The sequence below is a fragment of the Lathamus discolor genome, chromosome 3 (genome assembly GCF_037157495.1).
Source record: "Lathamus discolor isolate bLatDis1 chromosome 3, bLatDis1.hap1, whole genome shotgun sequence".
In the NCBI taxonomy this organism is placed as follows: Eukaryota; Metazoa; Chordata; class Aves; order Psittaciformes; family Psittacidae; genus Lathamus; species Lathamus discolor.
In genome coordinates, this window is record NC_088886.1 from 17,065,191 (window position 1) to 17,088,835 (window position 23,645).

The window sequence follows — 23,645 nt, forward strand, 5'->3', positions numbered from 1 at the left end:
CATGCACCTCCTGACATGGCCCCCTTTCCCTCCCCACCCGTGGTGCTCCCCTTTCTAAACCTTGTATGCTGATGCCCCAACCTGCCACACCAAGAGCCAAGCCCTCAGCGGTCTGGTACCTTTCACCTATGGTGCTGCCTCTTCAGCGTGCCCACACATACAGCATTTCTGTTGAACTCACAGCTTCCTCAGGCCTGCTCCAACTGCAGCGCTTATCAAGATTCACAGATTAACAAAGGATAGGGTTGCTGGCCTTGAGTTTCCTCATAGAATGAGACCCAGTGTGCTGCTTTACAAAGAATTTCCAGGCTTACTCCTGGCACAGTGTCAGCTGCCGCTGGCAGGGGGTCACGTTTAATAGACTTCTGTCTCCTGTTACATTATACACGTCAGCAGTGTGATTTCTTGCTCAGAACCTGGTAGAGGCCACAAATCACAGCAGGCCGTTTTTCACACTGTTACAGTTGATTCATTGCTCTCTCCTGGTGTGCTGTACATGAATCATCAGGTATGGTTACGCAGGAATATATGGTGCCATGCAGGAATATTTGGCTCCATGTGGGGCCAGGCTGCTTTGAGACTGTAAGTGAAGGTCAGCCCGCTGACGCAGAGCTACTTAGCTGGGGCAGGATGCTGAATTAATAGCTCCATGCTGCTTCTGCTTCAGGCACCCGCTTCCTCCTTCTTCCCGCAGCCTTTGCTGCTGAGCACAGCATCATACGGTGGGGCGGTTGTCCCAGCTGTGATCCCTCCCAGCCTTTTGCACCACCCCAGCCTGTTTGCTGGTGGGGCTGGTTAAGAAGCAGAACAGAGCTTGCTGCTGTGCAAGCACTGCTCAGCTACAGCTACATCCCTGTGCCACCAACACTGGTCACAAATGCAGAGCACAGTGCCAGACCGGCTACTGTGAAGAAATCAACTATCCCGGTCAAAACGAGTACAGTCAAGTTCTTCCTCACTGCGCCAGAAGACCACTGCCTCAAAGTGCTGAGCATTGTTCTAATATTTAAGTCTGTCCCAGCAAAATCCTCCAGAATTTTGGACAAGAAATTCCTACCATTATGATTCTTTATAAAAATACCCCCCCCACCCCCCATATGTACCCACCCTGTCTCTCTCTCCTATATACAACAGTGAACCAATATTCAAAAGCATCATTGAGAATGTGGAAGAGTATTATCATACTGACATTTCAAGTCTAGGAAAGATACTATGAAATAACATTGTGATAACTCCTCCCTTCCATTCCCTCACAGTAAGTGCTCTATTGTCTAGCTGAAACAATAAACTTACATTGAGCTTAAGGATCTTCATGTGTTAAGATGGCTAAATGTAGCTGTGCCAGGATTTCCCCAGCCACAGCACTAGGTTGTCTGGCAGCTCTGATGCCCTCCCCAGCACTCTCTCCATATGTAGCTGAAAAAAAGCAGTATGGAAAGTTCTGCTTCCCCAAAAGAATAGTTCACGTGTATTTTAAACAATTATGGTCAGTGGTTTGAGGGGGGAGGCGGGGGACAGAAAGAATGGCATAGGAAAAAGGCAGAAATATAAACAGCCTGATCCAGAAAGAACGAGCTGCATCAGCTTAACCTGGCAGAAAACAAATCCTGTACATTTCTTCTCTGGACTTTCCGTAGTTTTGCACCACCTGATGCACAACAGCAGCACAGGCTGACTGCATTTCACACTGTCCTCTAGCGACAGCATCATTCACCCTGCTTAACCCCTGGAGAAAACGATCAGCTCCTCTCTGAGTGGTACTGAGGAATGGAGAGGTGGGAAGTGCACTGATAGTGGAGGGAAACAGGGAATTGAAGGGAAGAGACCAGAGGGCAGGCCTAGATACTGGCACTGCAGGTCGAGTAACAGACGAAGGTATTGATGTTAAAAGCATCCATGCAGTCAAGTTGAAAGAGTTGTGACCTTAGAATTATATTGTGAAGGGTGCTGTAACACAGCGCTGAGTGTGAGCCACCATCCTTAACGCAATTTAAATGCTTGCAGCCTTGTAGAGATGATGTTCTGGTTAGAAACAGAATTAAAAAAAACACTCTCCAGGATTATCTTCCTCCAAGAAAAAGGCTGCGGGTGGAACATCTATTTCATGGCACTGAGGAAAAGCAGAAAACACTGAAAAGCAGCTAATGGACAAGGCAGTTACTGGGTAAGACAACAACCACCCTTCCTAGTCTCACGGAGCCCAGTGAGGCCTCCCATACCAGTAGACCTGAGTAGAAACCATAGATTACCACCCTCTGAGCACAGCCTGGGGGCTGGTTTCCTGTCCATCCTGCAGATACCCCTCTGGTGTGTGCCGTGCCAGCCTGTCCAGGAGAAAGCTGTGGGAAACAGTGGCGACAGCACTGACACTGTACTGACATCCAGGCAAACACCCCCCACTGCTCACCCCATGTGGACAGAAAATGTTATTTTATTGTAGAAGGTGGTTGTGTTATCAACACAATTTACCTTCGGTAAATCCCTGGGCTTTTCCAACCATCTGCTTCATTTGGATACAACGGTCTGGGTTAAGAGTGACATGGATTGGTAAATACAGATGTGACTAGTAAACACTGATTAGACCCAAAGATGACTCACTAGCAGAAGGCTTGGCCTGTCCTCTGACAGGGTGACCGTGTGGTTTTGTACACCAAGCTGTAAATGACAATCACTCCTGTCATCTCAAAACCAGAGACAGACTGCAGAGGAAAAATAAAAGCCAGCAAAAAACCCCATCACAGAATAAAATAGAAGGAAACAGTTGGAAAAGACCTACATCTAGTCCAACTGACGACCTGTCCACTTCAGGGCTGACCGAAATTTAAAGCATGTTGTTAAAGGCATTGCCCAACTGCCTCTTAAAACACTGACAGGCTTGGGGCACCAACGACCTCTCCAGGAAGCCTGTTGCAGTGTTTGACCACCCTCTCGGTGCAGAAATGTTTCCTAATGTCCAGTCTAAACCTCCCCTGGCACAGCTTTGAGCCATTCCCATGCATCCTATCACTGGATCCCAGGGAGAAGACATTAGCAGATCCCTCTCCAGGTCCCCTTCTCAGGAAGCTGTAGAGAGCAATGAGGTTGCTCTCCTCAGCCTCCTTTATTCCAAAGGAGACAAACCCAGAGTCCTCAGCTGCTCCTCCCAGGATATGGCTTCCAGCCCTGCCACCAGCTTTGTTGCCCTCCTCTGGACACATTCAAGTACCTTCACATCCTCCTTGAACAGTGGGGCCCAGAACTGCTCACAGTACTTGAGCTGAGGCCACACCGAGTACAGTGAACAATCACCTCTTTTGGCTTTCTGGTTTTGCTGCGTTTTATGCACCCCAGATCCTTCCCTGCAGGACTGCTCCCCAGCCACTTCTCTCCCAGTTTATACTTGTGCCTGGTGCTACTCTATCCCAGGTGCGGAATCTGGCACTTGGACATGTTAGATTTCACACCACTGATTACTGCCTGATCCTCCAGTCTACCTAGATCCTTCTGCAAGGTCTCTTGTCCTTCCAGTGACTCAAGAGCACTCCCAGCATAGAATCACAGAATAGACCAAAGACCACCTAAGTTCCAACTCCTCTGCCACTAGACCAGGTTGCTCCAAGCCCTGTCCAACCCAGCCTTGAACACTGCCAGGGATGGCGCAGCCACAATCCTGGGCAACCTGTGCCAGTGTCTCAGCACCCTCAGAGATTGTACTGTCAGCAAAATTGCTAATGGTGCATTAACCTCCTGCATCCAGATGAGTGATGAAGTATTGAACAGCGCTGGCCCTAGGACTGAGCCCTGAGGAACACCACTGGTGACCAGTCACCAACCAGATGCAGCCCCATTCACTCCAACCCTTTCAAGTTCTGCCCTTCCGTAAGATGTGGTATAGCATCCCCATGTTTTTGTCCTGTGTCTCTGATACCTGCACACCCCAAGTGTTTGACACCAGCCTCCTCTGGCTGGTATCACTTCACTACTAAATCAGAGCAAACTAAGGGGAAAGAGAGCTAGAATATCCACACACAACAGCTGCATGCTTGGCTTCAGTGCTCAGGTTAAACAGGAAACTCACACAGTCAAACGCAGTAACATGTTCTTCAGAAAGAGCAGGCACCCCTAAAAAAAGGAACCATGTTTCTTTACTTGTTCCATCACATTAAAGAATTAAAACAAGGAGCATTCCAAGTGCTTGCTTGATCCATGAGTATGTTTATGGTTAAAGTGCAGTTACTGAGCTACAGGTGCCATCCTTGCGTGTTGGTATCTGCTCACTTCTCAGTGTGTGTTGCTCTCAGGAACTGGAGGGCAGCATCTTGTATGGGTTGAGGATCCCTTTGGGGTCTAACATGGCTTTGAAATGCTGCATTAGATGGATTGCCTCCTTGGGTTTGCTGTACTGAATGAACTGCTTTTTCTTGAAGCCCAGTCCGTGCTCTGCACTGATGCTGCCGTTGTATCTTGCAGTCCACTCATACACAAAGGGCTCAATGGCATCCAACAGGGAATGGCTATATGACTCTGCTGTGACATTCAAGTGCAAGTTTCCATCTCCTGTAAGAAAACATTGACAGAGGTGGGTCTGTAAGAAACACCCAGTGGTCCCACAATGGAGACTCATTACTGACTCCTCCATGTACCCAAAGAACAGTGCCTTTGTTAGTCTCCAGACTGTGTGAAGGACAATTTGCTCCCCTACAAACACCAGTGTCTCCATTCACAGATAATTCAAGCAGGATCTTTGTTTTTCCATGCTTCCAGTGCAACATTTGAGGAAGGGTTCTGAGTTAAGCTACTTTAAAATTGCAGTTATTGTGATTTGAAAATTCAAACTGAGGTGCCTCAGTTATTGTCCTGCTACGGAGGTGGCACGCCAAAGACTGCCCCAGTGGCATTTCATAATGATCATTAGATTTTAATATGGCCCTTCATCACTTTCTCTCTCTCCATTATGTTTGTGCAATGTTCTAAATGCACTTTGGCACGTGTCAACAGACACAAAGCAAGCAGAACATTTTCTCCCTTTGCCACTTGTGCGTGACGTATTTAATTAAGCACATAGTTGTTGGGTATTCAGGAGACAAAACACACAAAGATAAACAAAACTTGCTCATTCCCACTCTGGAACCTCTTCCTGCATCCCAGCAAACCCTCACAGTAAACAGCTTAATGCCCACTACCAGGAGCTACCAGAGGCAGCCTTCGTTATGCAGGCATGTCTCTTTTTGTGTTTCCATGTCTTTCAAATCATCTCAAATCAAGTGCGCTTGTGTGTTCTGTTGTTTTTGTTTTCTTTTGAACAGAACAGCTCTGCTAAGCTACCAATTCACCTGCTCGTAAAATCAAACTAGTTTCAAAGCATCCTGACAAAGGTACCAGCCTTTCTTTGTGTTACCTTTATCACCCTCTTTTGGAAGGTTAATTACTCAGACAAAATATTTTTCCAGTATGACTGATAATTTTGGACAAAAAAGTGTTTACCAGAGGTGTCCAAGTTGATGGTCCAATTAAACGACCTATATATTTCAACAGAAAGTAGAGAGCAAGAATCCATGTCCCTCTTACGTTCAGCTCTGGGGCCCACAACATTAGAGGGATAGGACCTGCTTGACTGTGTCCACAGGAGACCATAAAGATGCTCTGAGGAGACAGGCTGAGAGAGCTGGGCTTGTTCAGCCTGGGGAAGAGACGGCTCCACAGAGACCTTAGAGCAGCTTCCAGTGCCTAAAGGGGTTACAAGAAATCTGGAGAGGGGCTTTGGACAAGGGCCTGTAGTGACAGGACAAGGGGGAATGGCTTTGGGCTGACAGAGGGGAGATTTAGACTAGATGTGAGGGAAAAAATTCTTCCCTGTGAGGGCGGTGAGGCTCTGGCACAGGTTGCCTGTGGCTGCCCTGTCCCTGGCAGTGTTCAAGGCCAGGTTGGACGGGGCTTGGAGCAGCCTGGTCTAGTGGAAGGTGACCCTGCCCGTGGCAGGGGTTGGAACTGGATGATCTTCAGGTCCCTTCCAACCCAAACTAGTCTGTGGTTCCATGAATACACAAATGACCAGTTCAGTGGCCATCTGTCTAGCAACCTGCCATTTATATATGGAATAAAGTCTGAAAGCAATGAAATTGGAACACAAAGATCCTCATGCATCCTCCTCTTCTGGCAGCTCTTGGCTATTTAGTCTATGCCTCTCACTAATCTAAAAAACAACCTTTAAACCTACTAGGAAGTTGCCCAGCAAAACCCGGAGCACAAAAGAGCAATTGCTCATTTCCCAGCACCCACACTTACCCAAGTGGCCATAGCCCACCACGCTTTTGGCACTTGGGCCCAGCCGAGCCCTGGTGTCAGTCACAAGATCATACAGCTTTCCCACAGGGAGGGAGATGTCGTATTTGTAGACACAGCCATCGTGAGTGAGGGCCTCTGTGATCCTCTCCCGCAGGCTCCACAGTGTCTGGTCAATCAAAGATCAAAGATATCCACATAAACCAAGTACCTCTTGGATTCCATGCACTGGGGCATGGAGGGAAAAAGAGTCTTGATTCTTTGCATATAACATCGACATCTGATTTCCCTTGATATCCTCCACCTCTTGAAAGCTAGTAATAATGCTTTCTTGGCAGCACTGTACAGTAAAGTGATACACCAATTCTTCAAGCTTCCAGTACCCCAGAGAGAACAAACACAGGCATGGGCATTCTCTCCAAAGCTGTTTTGAGTTTCCCAAGACCTGGGGATGTGCCTCCTCTACTGAACTGCAAGGGCTGGTTTGGGAACTGGGGCTGGAAGAAACATGTGTCAGTGTAAAAGACTTACATTCACAGGACACGAAACACTGTCCTTCTCACCAAAACGCTACGTGTCCATCCTGCTCCCAGGGACCACAATCTCGGCCTCTAGCACACCCCTGTCCTGCTGGCCTACAGGACTTTGCTCACTCCTGGCCTTGCTGGCAACTCAACTTCTGGTTTCAATAGCTTTCAGGCAGTTTGGGTCCTACCCCAGCAACTACTGAAAGATGCAGTACATTATTCTCTTTTTTAATAAAAAAGAGGAAATTGAAACCCCAAATACTCAGGCCTTCTCTTCTGGGAAGAGTCAGCAGTGGCAAGGATTCTCTCTTAGCATTCTTACTCAATATGCACATAAGATAACAGGTCACTTGGGGACATTTATACCAAGTATCAAGTCTGCACATTTCCCTATTAAAAAACACAAACCCAAGCAGAGAACCGTGTCAAAGAGATTTGTGCAAGAGGAAATGACGACTTGCCTTTATTTTCTTCTCATCTGTTGCCACAGTTCCATCAGTGACCAAACCAGAAGTCATAGCTTGCTCTAGGAAGTTGTTCAATTTTTCTTCATCATGGGTTGAGTTGGAGCCCGAAGTTTCAATTAAAACATAAAAAGGGCTGTCTGAAAGTGAGGCAGAACAGAATAACCAGATGTTCTGGGGCAAAAGCACAGGAATGTAGTGCAGGTTCTGGAGCTTTTCCCAAGCTTGGCACATTTCCTGAGGCTGCTCTATGCCCAGATTCTCTGGTGCCAGTGGAAGGGCAGCTCAAGGGTCAATCTTTCATCTCTAGGACACTTCACTTACATGCTATATCCTTTACCTAGCCACTACTTTTCAGAAAACTAGCAGTTCTGTGGGAACAAGTAGAAATAACAAATCTTATCCTTAAAGGCTTCCATCAAATGTCTTTGGAATTGAATACCGAGTACAAAAATTATGACGGATGCCCACACATCCACTGTGTATATAAACGATATAAAAACTAGGCAGTACAATGCCTCTTTCTACAGCATGAATGACACTGATACCTCTCACTGGGCTGGTCAGCTTCAGATGTCTCTCAACCAATTCCATGCACTTCTCATCCATGAACTCATAGGCAGACAGGATCTCTCCCAGCATGGCTCTGCAGGTTGTAAATGTTTCCAGAACTTTAGCAAAACTCTGACACCCTTCAAACAGAACACAGAGGAATCAGGAACAAACACCAGGCCCCCGAAACCATTTCACAATGATTTAAAAAGTCTATCAGGCTTCAAGTGAGGCAGGGACATCTTTGCTGAGGCTCACTCAGAAGTAGCTGTGCCTACCCATGTACAATGCTGAGTCAGACCCTGACCTGCAGACTTGACTTCCCAGCCTTGCCTTGTCACTATGGCCTCACCTGGTGACCACTGGATTGGACAGACTGCCTACTGTCACCACACTTGCCCTACTCACCTCACTTGGTTACTATCAGACCGGGCCCTCATCAGTGATAGCAGTGTCTTGTCTGCCTCTTCATCCTGCTAAGCTCCTGTATCCCCTTCCCTTTCAGAACAACCTGCCCTTGCAGGTATTTTACACGTTTATACCACTGATGCAAAAGATCCACACAGATATTTTAACACCCAGCACCACATTACTTCTCAGAAACAAGCTGATGCTGGTACTTTAGCTCAGCAGGCTGACCAGCGCTTTCTTCGCTCCATCCCTATTCTCTTCCCAGACTCTGAATTCAGGTGTGAACTTAGCACCAGCTCCTACCTAGGAATGCCAGGTTCACAGCCTTTGGTTTCTGAGGACAGAGTATGGAGACAGCAGTAATAACTCCCAAGGTCCCCTCAGATCCAATAAAAAGCTGCTTCAAATCATAGCCAGTGTTATCTTTGCGCAGAGAGGCCAAACAGTCCAGAGCTGAGCCATCAGCCAGCACCTGTGGGAATACAGAGACCCAGTCAAAGCGCCTATATATAAATCTGTTGGCATAAGCTTGCCTACTACCAAGCTAATTACCAGTGGACTCCAGATGCAGCCCACTCCCAGAGTCTGATCCTTCACTCTCAGCTCTTCCTTCCCTCTATATCCTACCAGAGTCTTCCCCAACTTTTCTGTTTCTTTTTTTACAGTGCTGTTTGCACACATTCCAACAGGACAAGTAATAATAGAAGACTGAATTTCTCCGCTTTTCTTACCAGTGGTGAAGATCAGCCATTCTTTGCAGCCCTAGCTCCCATAACTCAACAGAAAGAAGGAACACTATTTAAACCAGTGAACATAGTTAACCAGAATGAAGTAAGCCTTCGACCACCTGAGCCTTAAATCAAGGCTGAATGTCCACAAGACATGTTATTAAAGGCTGTTTTGACACTAGAGAGACTAACCTGAGAAGCAAAAGCTCTCCTTTCTGGCCATACACAATAAAACCAAACAAGGCTTTTGCTACTTACCTAATTTATTTCCTATTAACTTTTTGCCCCCAAGCCCCAGAATCTTTTAGAACCAATCCCAGCTTCTACACACAGAGGCACAGGCCTGCAGGGCAGAAACAGGCTGAGGTACAGCAAAGACTCTAGGAGAAAGCCAGCAGCCAAACAAACCCAAAGTGGACAGCTCTATTAGAAATTGAGTGAGCAGCCACTAGAAGACAGTGCTATAGGATGGGATTAGTGGAATGTTCCAGAGCCCCACCACTTCACAGAGGAACCAAACTCATGCAGGTGACCTGGGATCACGAAATCTCTCCCTGTCCTCTTTTCACTTTTCTGGATTAGAAAACCATCTCATATCACTTCTGTCAGCAAAGACAGAGGTGGAAGCTGGGCACTGTGGTAGCAATAAGAGATGCTACATGCACGAAGACATTTGTTGACTCCTTCTCAAAAGAGCCATACAAGGAAGAGTTAAGTGGAAGCCTGGACAGGAACTTGTCTGCATAATGGATAGCTAAGGGCTAGAACAGCAGGAAATGGTAGGAAGTAGAGGTTTAAACACAGAAGGGAACTGCCAGGTACTCGCCTTACCACTTCCAGTCCTAGCACTGTCCCTCGGAGAGAGCCGTATCTCAAGAGCCTCAAGCCTCCAGCATTAGTGGCCACATTGCCACCGATGTGGCAGCTACCCTTTGCTCCCAAGTCCAGCGGCATGATAAACCCCTGCTCCTCCAAGTACTCGTTGAGCTTCTCTAAGATGCAGCCAGCTTGGCAGACAAGGATTCCTGAAACATAAACAACCTGCTACAAGCCAATACTCCAGAAAAAAGTAAATACCACATGTATGATTTGTCTGCTGCTGTTATAACCTAAGGATTACAGCAGGAGCCTGCATGAAACAGGCCTCTGACATCCCTTACAATCCTGCTGGGCTGAACCTTGCTGATTCTGCAGCTACTGGCTCCCAGGAAAATGGCTTGCTTAGGGCCTGGGGCACCTTTCTGTGCCATATGCCTCTACAATATTTACCAGACACCTTGTCAAAGCTGGTGATGCGGTTCATGAGAACAGTGGAGAGAATGATCTCATCAAAGACAGGAACGCTGCCCCCAACAAGGCCTGTGTTACCCCCCTGTGGGTTCACTGCCAGGTTCCTCTCGTAACAGTACCTGGAAGGAAAAAGGTTTCTGAAGTCTTGCATGTTTTAAGGCCCTAATCCAGTCTATTAGAAGCGTTTCACCTTCGCATAAATGTCTACTGTTGCGACAGTGCTTAATGCTCCTTATAATTTAAGCTGCGTTTAGCCTAAAGATTAAACTGACACAGAGGTATAGTGTCACTGCAAAAGTGAGAAAGCACAACTCCTTACTGAACTCACCCAGCACTGAGCAGAGCAACAAACACTTCAGGTTATCTCTGTGCATATCTACAGATCTGCCACAAAACATCTGCCTGGAACTCACTGCTCATGCATGCATTTACAGCAAGCTATTTATGTAGCAGTTTCTGTTAACAACTTGGCTTCCTCAGTGGGCTCTGACAACATTACTGCTATATACCTGCCTTTAAGAAATAAATGCCCTGTAGGTGATGAAGCATGTGCATCTATGCCTCAGATGTATCACCCCACAGCCTGCAACATCCCTGCAAAGCACCCCCATCACATCCTCTCTGAACTCAGAGAGGATCCTGCACAACGGATGGCACAAAGCTGCATGGCACCAATGGCTACTTCAGGAGTGGGTTCCTGCAGCTCTGTATCTCAGCCAAACAGCAATCCCACATCCTGATGCTCACAACAATGAACCACGGAAGTGTTCTTACTGATTTAGTGGTCAAAACATTAGCTCCTCAACCTGCCTGATTCTGGCCTAACCTTTACCTGTTCAGACACACCCTTCTGAATCCTTCAACACAACTGCTCCTCTTGAGCACTGGCACGGTGTCTGATTTCGATAACCCAGAAAAGTAATCAATACTAAATCCACTTGCTTACCTCTTCCCCCCCACCTCTCCTCCACACTAAGCACTCTAAAGACCCTTCTACTCAAAGCCATCAACGTTGATTTGAGAAGCCTGCTGGTGCCCACAGCCTTTGCAAGCACACCTGGCCAGGACAGGTGAGTTTTATTTTGTAAAACAAACAAAAGTTTGGCCTTTGTGTCTGACTGATACTGGCATGACACCATCAGTCCAGAAAAGCCGAGTGACAGGGAGAGCACCGGCCCTGAGAAATACAAGTCACAGGTGAAAGTCCCTTTCTGCCTTGAAAAATTTCAACTCCCTAAGCGAAAACATTCCTGCTTGGGAACCTGTACCCATCACTTCCATACCCCCAGGCTAGCAACAGCATGTAGTGCCCCTGGTCCTGGGAGCAGCTGGAACAAAAGGTACATCAGGAAACAGCGGGCAGCTGGGACATGAAGAGCAGAAAAGGGAACTGGAGTCAGAGCTCAACTACAAGACACTACAGTCGAGAAGAAAACAGCTTCAGCATTTCCAGTGCTTGAGTAGCGCCTGAACATCCAGAAGCCCCCTTCAAGTGACATACCCTCCCTCACCTCAGCTTCCTCACCACAAAGCCCAGCAGAAAAGGTGCACATTACCTGAGAACTTGAGACACCTCTGCTGTTGTCTGTGGCTTCAACATCAGCTTGCTACAGCCTGCAATGAAAGCAAGGGACTCTCAAGGCGAGTTGTGGGTTCTACAGGGGTCAGACAGAAAAGGTGGTAAAGCATGAGGTCTGAGATAACAACGCTCCCTCCACCGTGAGGCAGAGGCACTTTTAAGCGAAACATACTCAACAGCAGGCTTTCCCTTAAAGCACTGCAAAAGCTTTGCATGTACAGGTAGGCTGCTGGCAGCAGGGGCAACGGGAAAGGTTTTATATTATGAAATCTTTGACAAGAGCAACTGAAAATGTCACATTTGCTCTCTGAATGCCAGCCAAAAGCGTTAACTGTCAACGCGCTTCAGGAAAAAATAAATAGTAAGTTAATGGGCCTTAGGTCTATTTTTTTGTAATGAAGCCTGAAAGATTACCAAATATTAGGCAATTCTCAAAGGAGAACTTTGGTCTGCGAAGATGTGGTCTGCTATAAATAAAGATGAGATTTTCTTTGCCTTCTCACTCTGGTCTGGTAACAGAGGCAGAGAGGTTTACACAAAACCAGAAACCCAAGCAAGCTCACTTACCTCGGACCGATTTAAGCCAGTCCACGTTAAATGGTTTCAGTTCCTCCGCATTTGTGATGACTCTGCCCGGCATTATCTGCTCGAAGAACGCCACGTCGCCATCAGACACACGGGAGAAGGGCAGCCTCCGCACTCCGTACCGCTCGCTGGTCAGCATGACCTCCCGGAGGCCGGAGGAGCGGGCATGCAGCGCCCGCCTGCCCCGAGACCTCGAGTCCCACGGCCCGCGAACCGCACCCGGGGGCTCTTCGCTCTGCTGAAGCAACCGCGGGGCATTAGCGCTGCTCTGCCGTGCCGAGGCGCTCCTCTGGCCGCCCGTCAGCCACCTCAGCGGAGCCCAGCGGCTCCGCACGGCGCAGCGGGGCACCCCGGGGAACACCCCCATGGCCGCCCTGAACAGAGGGGCCCAGCCAAGGGGCGAGCTCTGCTCCGCTCCGCTCCCCGCCTGTGAGGAGCCGGACACAATACACCTCTACGGGTGACAGCCGCTCTGCCCTGCGGCACCCCGGCGGTGGGTGAGGGCGCCCATTCCGTCGCAGCTCCTCAGGACAGAAACTCTCCCTTCCACTGCGACCAGTGCCCCGCCAGCCCGCAGCCGGGCCGCGGCCGCCCCGCACACTGCTCAGAGCCCCGGGCCGCCTCCGGTGCGGGCGGCAATGGCGGCCCCGGCGAGAATAGGCCACGGGGAGCCCACCACGCATGCGCCCAGCAACGCCCTCCCTTCCGCGGGACCGCCGCCGGTCCTAGCGCCCGTTCGGGACAGCCCGCCCCCTGCTGGCCGACCCCATGCACCACCCCCTGCCCACCGCAACAGCACAACGCACTCCCACATCGTTGTTCCCAAAAATACTTTATTTATAACAATATATCCATTATCTATTACATGATCCAAAAATACAGATATACATTTTTTACTTTACATTCTTTCTTTTTAATAAAAAGATTTATATTCTCTTCCATTTACAAAGGGAACAAAGATCTAATTACTTTAAAAAATAGAACAATTGGGTTAAAGTTGTTTCATCTCCAGTTTGGACAAGCTGCAATAAAGCTGAACCCCACAAGGTATTCGGGTATTTCGACAATCTTTAGTGGAACATTCCTTTGTGGATCCTGTTCACCTTTCTCCGTGAAAGTATATTTAACACTGTACATTCAAAATTCAGGAGAAAGATTTAAATCCCTTAGTAAGAAAAAATGAAGGCTACCGGTATTTCTGTCTATAAGGTGTCTTAAAAATTGGCCAAGAGACACTCCTGAGCCTGTCAGAGCCCCCACATTGGTGTGTTATGAGTGGGACAGTTTATTGCTGGTATCGGATCATTTGAGACCTTACGTTGTAAAGAACAGCAGTACGTTGTACCTCACACTATTCATGAACCCTAGCAAACTCTTCCCTTTTGAGGGCTGACGCTAACTTCCAGAGCTTATTTTTGCTTTGCTGGTTAAAGTGGAAAGCATCTGCTCTTCCAAGCCCAAAAAAGCACTTGTTAACAAAATGTATTTTGCTGTCCTACCTGACCGAGTTCTCAGAGCTGAGGGTGGTTAGCTTTGCAGCGACTAAGCCACAGCTGCACAATTCTGTATGGATATACTTTCAGCAAGACTTCCAGAGAGGTGCAGTGGGATTTTTCAGATTGTTTTAAATCAAATGTTTGATCTATGGTGACACCACTACTCATAAACCCTTGGGGGGAAATAGGGCAAAGAGTAATATATAATACCATTGGGTGGAAGGGGAAAATAAAACCTGTAAGAGCATCATCACTACTCTTCAGAACACAGTCAACACTCCTCCATCAATCCAGTGTAGCAGGTCAACGAGGTACAGGTCACACTCATGGGCTACTGAATTACAGGCTGGCTCATGAGCTATCACGATTAAATTTGCTCTCCCCCAAAACAAGAGGCAGAAAAACAAAGAGGGCTGACTGCATGTCTAAAGTCAGGTTTGTGTGACTGCTCTTCCTCCTCCTCCCCTCCAGCAATCTGCTTTTCATTTGCCTGCCTGCCTGCCTTCTGGGTGCTATTACAACAGCGATAATGACAAATGCACATTATCTTGTAAATACAACTGTGGAAACTCCATATACAACATGCAGAGTGATGCAACGTGGTGAACACATGTGCAGCATCACACTTTAAATGACATGACTCTGGAGACAGGCTTTTTTTTCCCGTAGCAGATGCAATATGCAGATCAAAATGTTCACAGAAAAGCTGTCCCAGGATTAAGAGGTTTCTTCTACGTAACTGTTGATACACCTGCAGCATCTACAAATCCTAACAGAGCACAGCAGGGAAGGAAAATTGGCAAGAGCTGTGGTCTGCTAAAACACAAGTAAGAGGGTCAGTATAAAACAGGGAAACAACTTTTCTCTTTTGGGAACAGGTGCCAAAGTCTGACTGCAGTGGTTTTTCCTCTATACTGTTTATTCAGATTGTTTTTATAGCAGAAGAAAAGCTCATCTGGAAGTTTCTTGATGTCTTTTCCAGCAGTCTATACCAAGACACAATGGTATGCAAAGTAGTACACAGCTCTGCAAAGAGCTGCCAGCAGCACCCATTAGGGATCACAGACAGCAAGTTCATGAACCTTGGTGCCTACAGATGCAGGGCTTCGTGTAGGTATATTTTTTTCCCCTCCCCCTCTGTGAGCAAGACAATCTTCCTCCACATCATTTATTGCAGGCAGATAAGCCTCATAATGCAAGGGGTTTATACGCAGACAACACTTATCTCTGCCCTTCCCTCAACTTTTACATCCACTACTGACTCAGGAAGGAAGGAAGAAAAAACAAAGACTTTTGTTTTCCTACTCCTAATGTCCTTCTCTTCTGCTGCAGCAACTGACACTGTAGTGACAGCAAGGATTCACATTCATAACCTGAAAGGCAGCTTAAAGAAGTCAAGAACATGCAAATGTGCAACACCCCACCCCCTCCCCCCAAAAAGACAAGTCACATTAAAACATTCCAGCTGAATGGTCTTCAACAGCAGTGCTTCACAGCAAATGCTATTCACACCCCAGCCCCCAGGTTACAAGGCTGCCTTTCAGCTTTGCCAGGAGCTCCTGGGAATATGCACATTGTCCTTAGGGAGCCTTCCCCTAAAGACTGTTTTCCTGATTAACCCAGGTGCAACACATGCAAACACAAGTTACAAAAGTCAGGCCTTCATCTTATTTTATGAATAAATCTGACCTTCTATCTCTATTAGAATACTTAAGATTTAATCTTCACAGTAATGTACTTAAAGGATCTTCAGAGAAATGGAAACAGCCAGGAAAGGTAACACCCTCTCTCAGTACTACTGTCACTAAGAAACTGCAGGACAAATCCTTTGCTTTTTAAAGGTTTTCTCCCCCAAAAGACAAACGTTTTCTAGGAGGAGGTGAAAAGTCAAATGGTTTGCTTAAGGTTCATGTGAATGGGGGCAAGATTAAGCAAAATAAAGGCAGTGCAAAGGCAGACAGAAGAAATTTCCCAAAAGAGAAGACTTAATCTCACCTCTCTCCCAACCCTATGCCAGCAAAACTTTGAGGAAACAGACACTGGAAACAGTGAACGAGCTTTCCTGTTCCTTTCTGTACTACAAAACTGCAAACCAGATGGACTTCACACCTAAACAATGACATCTATTTTCTTTCATGCAGGCTACATCAGAGAAAATTCCTTCTCTGCACATCAAGCCCCAGGCCTAAATTGTTTCAATGATGATGATGCACCACACTGGATTGAGGCATTTCATTCTCCTGCAGTGCCTTACATGGTTTCACAGACTCCAGTAAACTAGCAGAGACTACAGCTACTGGCTGCCCTAGCACTTCATAGCAACACCAATTTCAGTGCTGTGCAAGTATAACGTAAATAAAATACCTGTGGCAAAGGGATTTGGGGCTCCCTCTGAAAGCCATTTTCACTTGAAAGGACTGGAATTACAACTGGCCACTGGACAATTAAATATCATATCAGAAAAAGAAGGAAGGTAGATTAAAAAAACAATCAAAGATAATATTGCAACATGAAGGAAGGAATATTAAATGTATTCCCCTACTTCTTTTTCTTTTTTTCCTGAACACAACGAGGACAAAACCTAGAGGGAAAGAAGGAGAGGCAGTAATCAGTTCCTGCAGTTAATAACACATAGTCTAAAAGCTTTTTTATCATTTGGGAATGAATGGGTGGGAGGGTAGTTCAAAAGCAGCCAATTTATGTAAAGGCAAAACCTAGAGCAGTCTTCAAATTTTGCTTCTAGAAGTGAAACAATACATATACACTTCTCAATTTCAATCACAGCCACAACTACATGACAATACAGCAAGCCTAAGATGGAACACGTATACATTTACACAGCCTCAGTTCAAAACCTCTGCACGTGCCTGGGTCCCTGTTTTGCTCCAGCCAGAATCCAAGACTCACCTGGAAGTAGACTTTAGGAAGAAAGTTCCCTTTGTACCTTCTACCATTGAACAAACATGATTCCAAACCATAGAAGATGCAAACCCTCTGATGACAAGAGCAAAGCTCTTCTGTCAGGAAGGGTAACAATGGGGTTTTAATTCTTACTGTGATTCTTATGAGGCAAATTGTAGACTGATGAAAATCAAAAAGTTGTGTCTTGTCACACTCACCATTTCCCTTTTGGTTTGGTGGTGAGGTCCACACAAGCGAAGTGGAACCATTCAATTGGGCACTGCAAAACAGAAAGGAAAAACCCACTGGAGATGTTTAGTGTTTCACAAAATGAAAGTAACAGCTGAATGATCTAACTGAGCAAGTAAGACCCTCAGATTTCACACTGATGTGATGTAGCAAACATCTGGAAATAAACAATCTCAAATGCTTACATCAGGATTGTCACAGCCAATCATTTCTCCATAGGACACCTGGTGACATAAGCAGTAGGTAGGTTCATTGGGGTCCACTGGCATGTCTAGGACATCTGAAGGATGCACTGACAGGATGGTATCAGCAAACTCAGATCTGTGAACAAGGACAGACTGAGGAAAAACACATTTCATTGCAGGTAACACCATGTTCCCAAGATCTAAATCATACTTGGGAACATTATTTTTTAACAGTATCTTCTCTAAAACACACTGATTGTACGTTAAGAGTTTAGCTTACATTATCACAGATTATCCAATGACAAAAATTATAAGGTAGGCTTAATTTTGTAACATGAAGGAAAGAACGTATTAAATTCTTATCACAAACACAAAACATGAGTTTGACTATAAAGGATTAAGAGAATGATTTGTAGATGCCATGACTACAGTAACAAAATTAATGTACAGATCACTTCTGCTTGTGGACAGAAGAATCTGATTCATCGCCCAATCTGTTTTAATAGACATTCTTTCACTGCCAGGTATGAGTGAACCCTCTTGCTTTAACAGGAATGCATTAATTTGACATGTCAGTAACGGTCAATGGGAACAATTTTTAGTTTTCTGTCCATTTAGCCACATGAGAACATCATAATTAACAGAGCCCCTTTAATATAAATCTAATCATGGAGAGGGGATATGCTTTTTTCCTTGCGTCACAAAACCAAGTTAGATTATTTAAGATTATCTGGGACAATTCTTTGAGAACAGTCCTCAAAGTTCTCCACGATTTCTAGAACAACAATACATTATCAGTGTTTGTCCTGATGGGCAAGTGTTTCTTTTTACAATTAAGACCACAAACAACTGTTAAAAATAGCTGCAGGACAAAAAAAACCAAAAACAAAACTCAAAGCTATTTTCTCCCAGCTTGCCAACAGCAACAGAAAAGCTGATCTTATCCTTCCAGTCAAGAGGGCATTTTGAGCACGCTGAGCTTCCACATGCCAACCAAGGAGTTAATTAATAAAGCTGACTTGTCCTAAGCAGGACACTGATGAGTTGGAGTAAGACCAGAACACACTAACACCACCCACCATCCAGACCTGAGTCATAAATAGGGTAACATGAGCTTGTGGAAAATTCATGAAGAGTCAAGCCAAAGTCACCAGAGCTGTGACAGGCGACGCCTTACCCTCCTTTGAGCTTCTTTTTCTTTGGTGTATCTTCTTCAGATGTTCGTCTGCCTCGACCACGAGAGCCTCTTTTGTCTTTCTGACTTCGTCCCTCTATAAAGAAAAAGAACCATCGTTTCAACCTACTGGAATCCCAGAAACATCCCCAGACGTTCTTATTTTTATGCCATTTGTTTTGAAAGCCTTATTTCATATGTAACTTTACACGAATGCTGACTCTGAAATACATTTGTATGCCACAAATATGCCAAACTGGCATGTAGTATGACTAAGCAGCAAATTCTTGTGTTCACAGTTGTGGCAATTAGGTCACTGCAGTATATAGAATCAGAGTTGTTTATGTTGAAAAAGACCTTTAAGAACATGAAGTCCAACCATTAAACTAGCATTGCCAAGCCCACCACAATAGAAGCCAATACATTAACTGCAAAAGGTACTTAGAAACTAAATCTGCAAATTAAGATTACATACAATGAAACTACTATGCACCCCTGGCAGTTCAGAGATAACGTATCTTACAGAAGTCTAACACTTAATCATGGAAAATGAAATAAGCAGCATGAAATGTTAACCCCATATCATTGCACAAGATATAAATAGCATCATATTTGATGAGACACGCTGTAATATTTTTTAAATCTCAGTATATTTTTAAATATTCAGCCACTTAATCAGTTACTCAATTATCTTTTATGTCCACATCTGATATCTTTCCCCATATTTCATAGTTTAAAGGCATAAAGCTGTGCTGCAGTTAACCATGCTCAGATTTCACAGTAATCACACGAGATTTCCAGTATACATTAGAGAAACGGGTACCTTCCTTTAACTTCTATTTTTTCCTGTCATTCTCAGCTTGATTAGTATGCAAATTCTGGTAAAAGGAGGCAGGCAAATCTACTTTCCCCCCAGAACAGCTTAGAACTTACTGAGTAACAGATCAAGCCTGAAACCAAGACTGTTACACTCAAAAGCTGTAAGAATATCACTTCAGTTTTGTCACAGTTGTCCCTTGGCCAGCACCCTCCTTACAACTGTGGGCCACCTCATGGTGATCTGGCAAGCAGAGACAGTAAGTTAGATCCCAGCACTATGTTTTTCTTCACCTGTTTATTGCCCACCAGAACACTGTAAATATTTGAAGAGTATTAAAAACAAGTAGAGAAGTACACTGTGGTGTACGAGCATTCTTCCTCCAGAAAGAACAGCCTACTTTCTATCTTAGCCTTTCTGGTCAGATATACTCAGTGCTGGAAAAGGCTGTCAACCAACGTGTAAGATGTACGCACTTTTCAGGCTTCGAGATCCAGGGTTTTCAAAGTCACTGCCTTCCAGTTTATCTTTCAGATCTGCTTCAAACCGGGCCAAGTCCGCATCCAGCCGGCGGATATGCTTATCCACCTGCACAGGAGAGGAAACCACAAACTGAATTTTAAAAGAAATAAATTAAAATCCCCAAAAGAAAACAGGAAGGTCTAATAACATGGCTGTTACCAGCACAGACAGGGGTATACTACTTCAGAGCAGGGCATGAAAGGGCTGCCAAACTGGAAGAGGGGAACCAAGGCAGAAAAAAAGAAAACAGGCAAAAGCAAGAGGACCCAATCCCTCTGCAGACAAAGAGAAAGGAAGGAAGGTGCTGAAATATTAAAATAAGTTGTTTTCAAAACAGATTATTCAACTGTTGTGATTAGCACATGTTCATGGACATCAGCCTATTTTTCTGGTGCTCCACTGGCACGCTATATGAAGAAATTAAGTGATAAATACAGACTTCTGACAAGTATCTCCAATGTCAAGCCAATACACACTAAGTAACTTGTACTCCCCTGGTTGCAATGACATGGGCTACAAAACAGACATATAGCAAAGCATTTTAAGCCACGAAACAGTGTTGCTTAATACTTAGCTCTCAATTTAGGTATCTAGGATACTTTTCAGTTCCTATGAAGCAATTTCCTTTTCTGTGGTATTTATGGCAATAAAATGTACTGCAGCTGCAGATGTAGCAGAACCCAAAGCATCCCTAGAACCTAGACAAAACATGCCGAGTACAGTCAGAAGGATTGCCTTTGCTCAAGTTTTGTCTAAGGGATAAAATATAAAGATAAGAATTACTCAAGGGACAGCTAAACAGGAGTAGGGGCAGAAGAAGAAAAAAGTGGAAAGCTAAATCTTAAGAAACGTCCACTGAGGAAAGCTTAGTGTCCAATATACAACCAGAGAAGTGGAGCTGACAGGTTTGTTTTCTTTTGCCATTTGGAAACAAAGGTAACTGAGCATATTTTTTCCACTCCTCCACAACACAGAATTGAAGTTGACTTCAAAAAACGTTGCTTACAACTAAGACCAGCCTTAAATAAATTATTGGGTGACAGGAAAGCTCCTGGGGAGGAGAGAGTGGGGTCAATTTGGTGGTATTGCTGCACAGCAGATGGGTACTACTAGATCAAGGGATGTCCAACTGGGATAAATTCATTTAACTCTTCACCAGAGGAGAAGCCTACTTGACTTGCATAGCCTGGAGAAAAGGCAGCTCCAGGGAGACCTTATTGTGGCCTTTCAACAGCTAAAAAGGGCCTACAGAAAATCTGGAGACAGACTTTTTATGAGGACACGTACTGACAGAACAAGGGGAAATGGCTTTAAGCTGACAGAAGAGAGATTTAGGTTAGATATTAGGAAGAAATTCTTCCCTATGAGGGTGGTGAGGTGCTGGCACAGGTTGCCCAGAGAAGTGGCTGCCTCTGCAGTGTTCCAAGGCCAGGTTGGATGGGGCTTGAAGCAACCTGGTCTAGTGGAAGGTGTCCCTGCCCATGGCAGGGGGTTGGAACTGGATGAGCTTCAAGATCGCTTCCAACCCAAACCAATCTGTGGTTCTGTGGCTATAATTCTATGACTAAACCTGGTAACAAAACAGGGATTGAGGAAGGCAACAGAAAAATAAGCTTGAGGATTAATAATTTGTTTCAGTAAGATATTTAAGTAAAAACACATCAGAGAAAATCGACACTGTGCAAGCATCTTCCATGTGCACCAGCAGCCCCATTCCGCGGTATGATCATTTCTACAAACTCTCACTGGTTGTGACGCTCACCATCTCATAGGTCTGCATGGCCAGCTGGACTTTATCATCACTGTACTCTTTACATTTGCTGTAGGCACTCTGGATTTTCTTCAGGTGTTCCATTCTCTCCGTGGGTAACATGTTCTTCACTGATTCAATGTATTCTGCTGCAAGACTGTCAATTTCTGCTTTCTTATCTGAAAAGCAAAGCGTGTGAGAAGGCTGTGTGTCAAAGCAAGTATTTTTTTCTTCCACCTCTTTACGGTATTTAGAAGACCTCTCCTGACAGTTTTTGGACTTCCCCTGACTCAATGTACTCACCTTTAAAAAACAAACAACCCAAAATAAGAGTTAAAGGTATTCACTCTTCAACACTCATGGTGAGATTCTGATTTCTCAACTGTTTTACAGTTAATTCAGAGGAGAGTCTCACAGTTTGGATCAGAAACTTAACCCACAGGTTCACAAACTTCAACCTCTCTTCTCATACGCAGAACATTGCATTTGCTGCACAGTCATTAACCATTCTAACTGTTCTAATTGAAAACTGTTAATGTGCAACCAAACACCAACACAAACCTCAAAAAATGGAAAAAAAATCCCTGGTCTTGCAAGAAACACAGCAACCTGCAACTGTCCATGTGGAAATATATGCAAGCAGGGCCATGGGGTATGGCAATCACCCAGCTACAAATTAATGTGCAACTGCTGAAAAGAAATCTAGTCCTGTGAGGTGCAGCCCTCGCAGAAAAGAGGCAAGTGCTGCACAGCACTGAGGCTGAGAAAAGGAAAAGGAGACACATCCTCTAAAGCCAAGTCTCCACAAGACTGTTCCTGTCCTTCAGGTCGACGCTCGCTGTCAGACTTTGCTTACCGGAACACCTGAACACACCTTCTGTTCTCTGATCCAACTCCCGCATCAGCTGGAAGTTCCTCTGCAGCTCGCAGGGCAGGTTTTCGATACCTGAAACACAAAGACCAAACAATCCTACATCCTGTTCTCCCTCCATAGCCATGTAACTCTGAACAGAGCTACAGGTCCTGATGCTTTACGGAGCCAGTGGCTGGATCGCCCACTGCTGTGCTATATGTACACACACAGGCAGACACAGAGGCAGCACGTGGCCCTTGTTCATGACTGGAAGCCTTCCAAGGACAAAGCCTGCACCACAGGAGACCTGCACTCAAATGTACATTTAGTTCTGCATACTGCAAACCGCAGCATCAACTAGGTTGCAAAAGGCCTTTAAGACCATGAAGTCCGTCACCCCAGGACTGCAAAGGCCATCACATGGCACTGAGGCCTCATCTACACGTTTTCTGAACACTTCCAGGGACGGCGATTCCACCGTTCCCTGGGCAGCCTGTTCCAATGCCTGAGCACCCTTTTGCTAAAGAAGCTTTTCCTAATATCCAATCTAAACCTCCCCTGATGCAGCCCGAGGCCGTTTCCCCTTGTCCTATCGCGTGTCACCCGGCAGAAGAGACCGACCCCACCTCACTACAACCTCCTTTCAGGTGGTTACAGAGTGATCAGGTCCCCCCGAGCCCTCCCTTCTCCAGGCTGACCCCCCCAGGCCCTCAGCCGTTCCCATCGCACTTGTGCTCCAGGCACCGCCCCAGCTCCGTTGCCCTTCTGGCCGCGCTGCAGCAGCTGCCCGCTCACACCACGCGAGCTCCGGCGCCCGCGGGACCGGCACTCACCCGGCTGCCGCGGCTCTCCCGCTGCCTGGCAGCGAGCCGGCGGCCGCCATGCCTCGCAGCCCCGCCGCACAGCGCACAGCGATGACGCGTCGCCGCGGCGGGTGACGACACCCCGCGGCCCCGCCCGCGCAGCCCGTGGCGCAGCTCTAATTCCCGTGCCTCCGCCGCCCCGGGCACCCCCCTCAGCCCTCCCGGTGCTGCCCCCGCCTCGGCCGCGCCGCGCCCGTCCCTCACTGTCCAGGTAGTGCTCCAGGTACATGGCGGTCGCCATCTTGCGACTCGCACCCCACCGCTTCCCGCCGCCTCCCGGGCCCGCATGACAAAGGCCGCGGCCACGGCCTCATCCCGTATTCATCGCCCGCCGGCTGCCCATTGGCCGCTGGGGACGCTCCTGCTGCATATTCATGAGGGGCGTGCCCCGGAGGGGGCGGGGCTTCTTCCCCCGCCTCACCGCCCCCTCGGCGGTGT

At 46.4% G+C, this 23,645-nt stretch overlaps 2 protein-coding genes across 9 annotated transcripts; both read right to left on the reverse strand.

The window, feature by feature from the left end:
- Positions 1 to 4,076: 4,076 nt before the first annotated feature.
- D2HGDH (D-2-hydroxyglutarate dehydrogenase) lies at positions 4,077 to 12,834 on the reverse strand. 3 transcript variants are annotated; one of them, XM_065673772.1, is made up of 9 exons: positions 12,380 to 12,834; positions 11,790 to 11,847; positions 10,213 to 10,352; positions 9,775 to 9,968; positions 8,519 to 8,687; positions 7,801 to 7,944; positions 7,250 to 7,392; positions 6,265 to 6,430; positions 4,077 to 4,536 (listed from the first exon to the last, which is right to left on the reverse strand). In XM_065673772.1, exons 1-9 carry the CDS (start codon positions 12,762 to 12,764, stop codon positions 4,277 to 4,279), a joined length of 1,659 nt encoding a protein of 552 aa, XP_065529844.1. In that variant the 5' UTR covers positions 12,765 to 12,834; the 3' UTR covers positions 4,077 to 4,276. The 3 variants fall into 3 exon arrangements, with proteins under 3 accessions (XP_065529844.1, XP_065529845.1, XP_065529846.1); XM_065673773.1 differs by lacking the exon at positions 8,519 to 8,687 and having other exon boundaries at positions 7,801 to 7,898; positions 9,770 to 9,968; XM_065673774.1 differs by lacking the exons at positions 10,213 to 10,352; positions 12,380 to 12,834 and having other exon boundaries at positions 11,790 to 11,846.
- Positions 12,835 to 13,210: 376 nt separating this feature from the next.
- ING5 (inhibitor of growth family member 5) lies at positions 13,211 to 23,558 on the reverse strand. 6 transcript variants are annotated; one of them, XM_065673781.1, is made up of 9 exons: positions 23,412 to 23,558; positions 22,348 to 22,437; positions 21,504 to 21,670; positions 19,696 to 19,807; positions 18,406 to 18,499; positions 17,229 to 17,364; positions 17,013 to 17,074; positions 16,436 to 16,474; positions 13,211 to 16,329 (listed from the first exon to the last, which is right to left on the reverse strand). In XM_065673781.1, exons 1-9 carry the CDS (start codon positions 23,446 to 23,448, stop codon positions 16,317 to 16,319), a joined length of 750 nt encoding a protein of 249 aa, XP_065529853.1. In that variant the 5' UTR covers positions 23,449 to 23,558; the 3' UTR covers positions 13,211 to 16,316. The 6 variants fall into 6 exon arrangements, with proteins under 6 accessions (XP_065529853.1, XP_065529856.1, XP_065529859.1 ...); XM_065673784.1 differs by having other exon boundaries at positions 22,366 to 22,437; positions 23,412 to 23,556; XM_065673787.1 differs by lacking the exon at positions 23,412 to 23,558 and adding an exon at positions 23,178 to 23,359 and having other exon boundaries at positions 22,366 to 22,437.
- Between the last annotated feature and the right edge of the window lie 87 nt (positions 23,559 to 23,645).

Bases quoted from the DNA above. Each gene is read 5' to 3' on its own strand.
- D2HGDH (XM_065673772.1), bottom strand. From the start codon at position 12,764: ATGGGGGTGTTCCCCGGGGTGCCCCGCTGCGCCGTGCGGAGCCGCTGG. The intron at 6,431-7,249 runs GCAAGTCGTCAT...TTGATTGACCAG, and splicing joins CAGATGAGAAGAAAATAAAG to ACACTGTGGAGCCTGCGGGA. The intron at 4,537-6,264 runs GTAAGTGTGGGT...GTTTTCTTACAG, and splicing joins GGTGGGCTATGGCCACTTGG to GAGATGGAAACTTGCACTTG.
- ING5 (XM_065673781.1), bottom strand. From the start codon at position 23,448: ATGGCGACCGCCATGTACCTGGAGCACTACCTGGACA. The intron at 17,365-18,405 runs GTAAGGCGTCGC...CCTTGTTCACAG, and splicing joins AAAAAGAAGCTCAAAGGAGG to ATCTGAGTTTGCTGATACCA. The intron at 16,475-17,012 runs GTGAGTGTGACA...CTTTCCCTCTAG, and splicing joins ACCAAACCAAAAGGGAAATG to GTTTTGTCCTCGTTGTGTTC.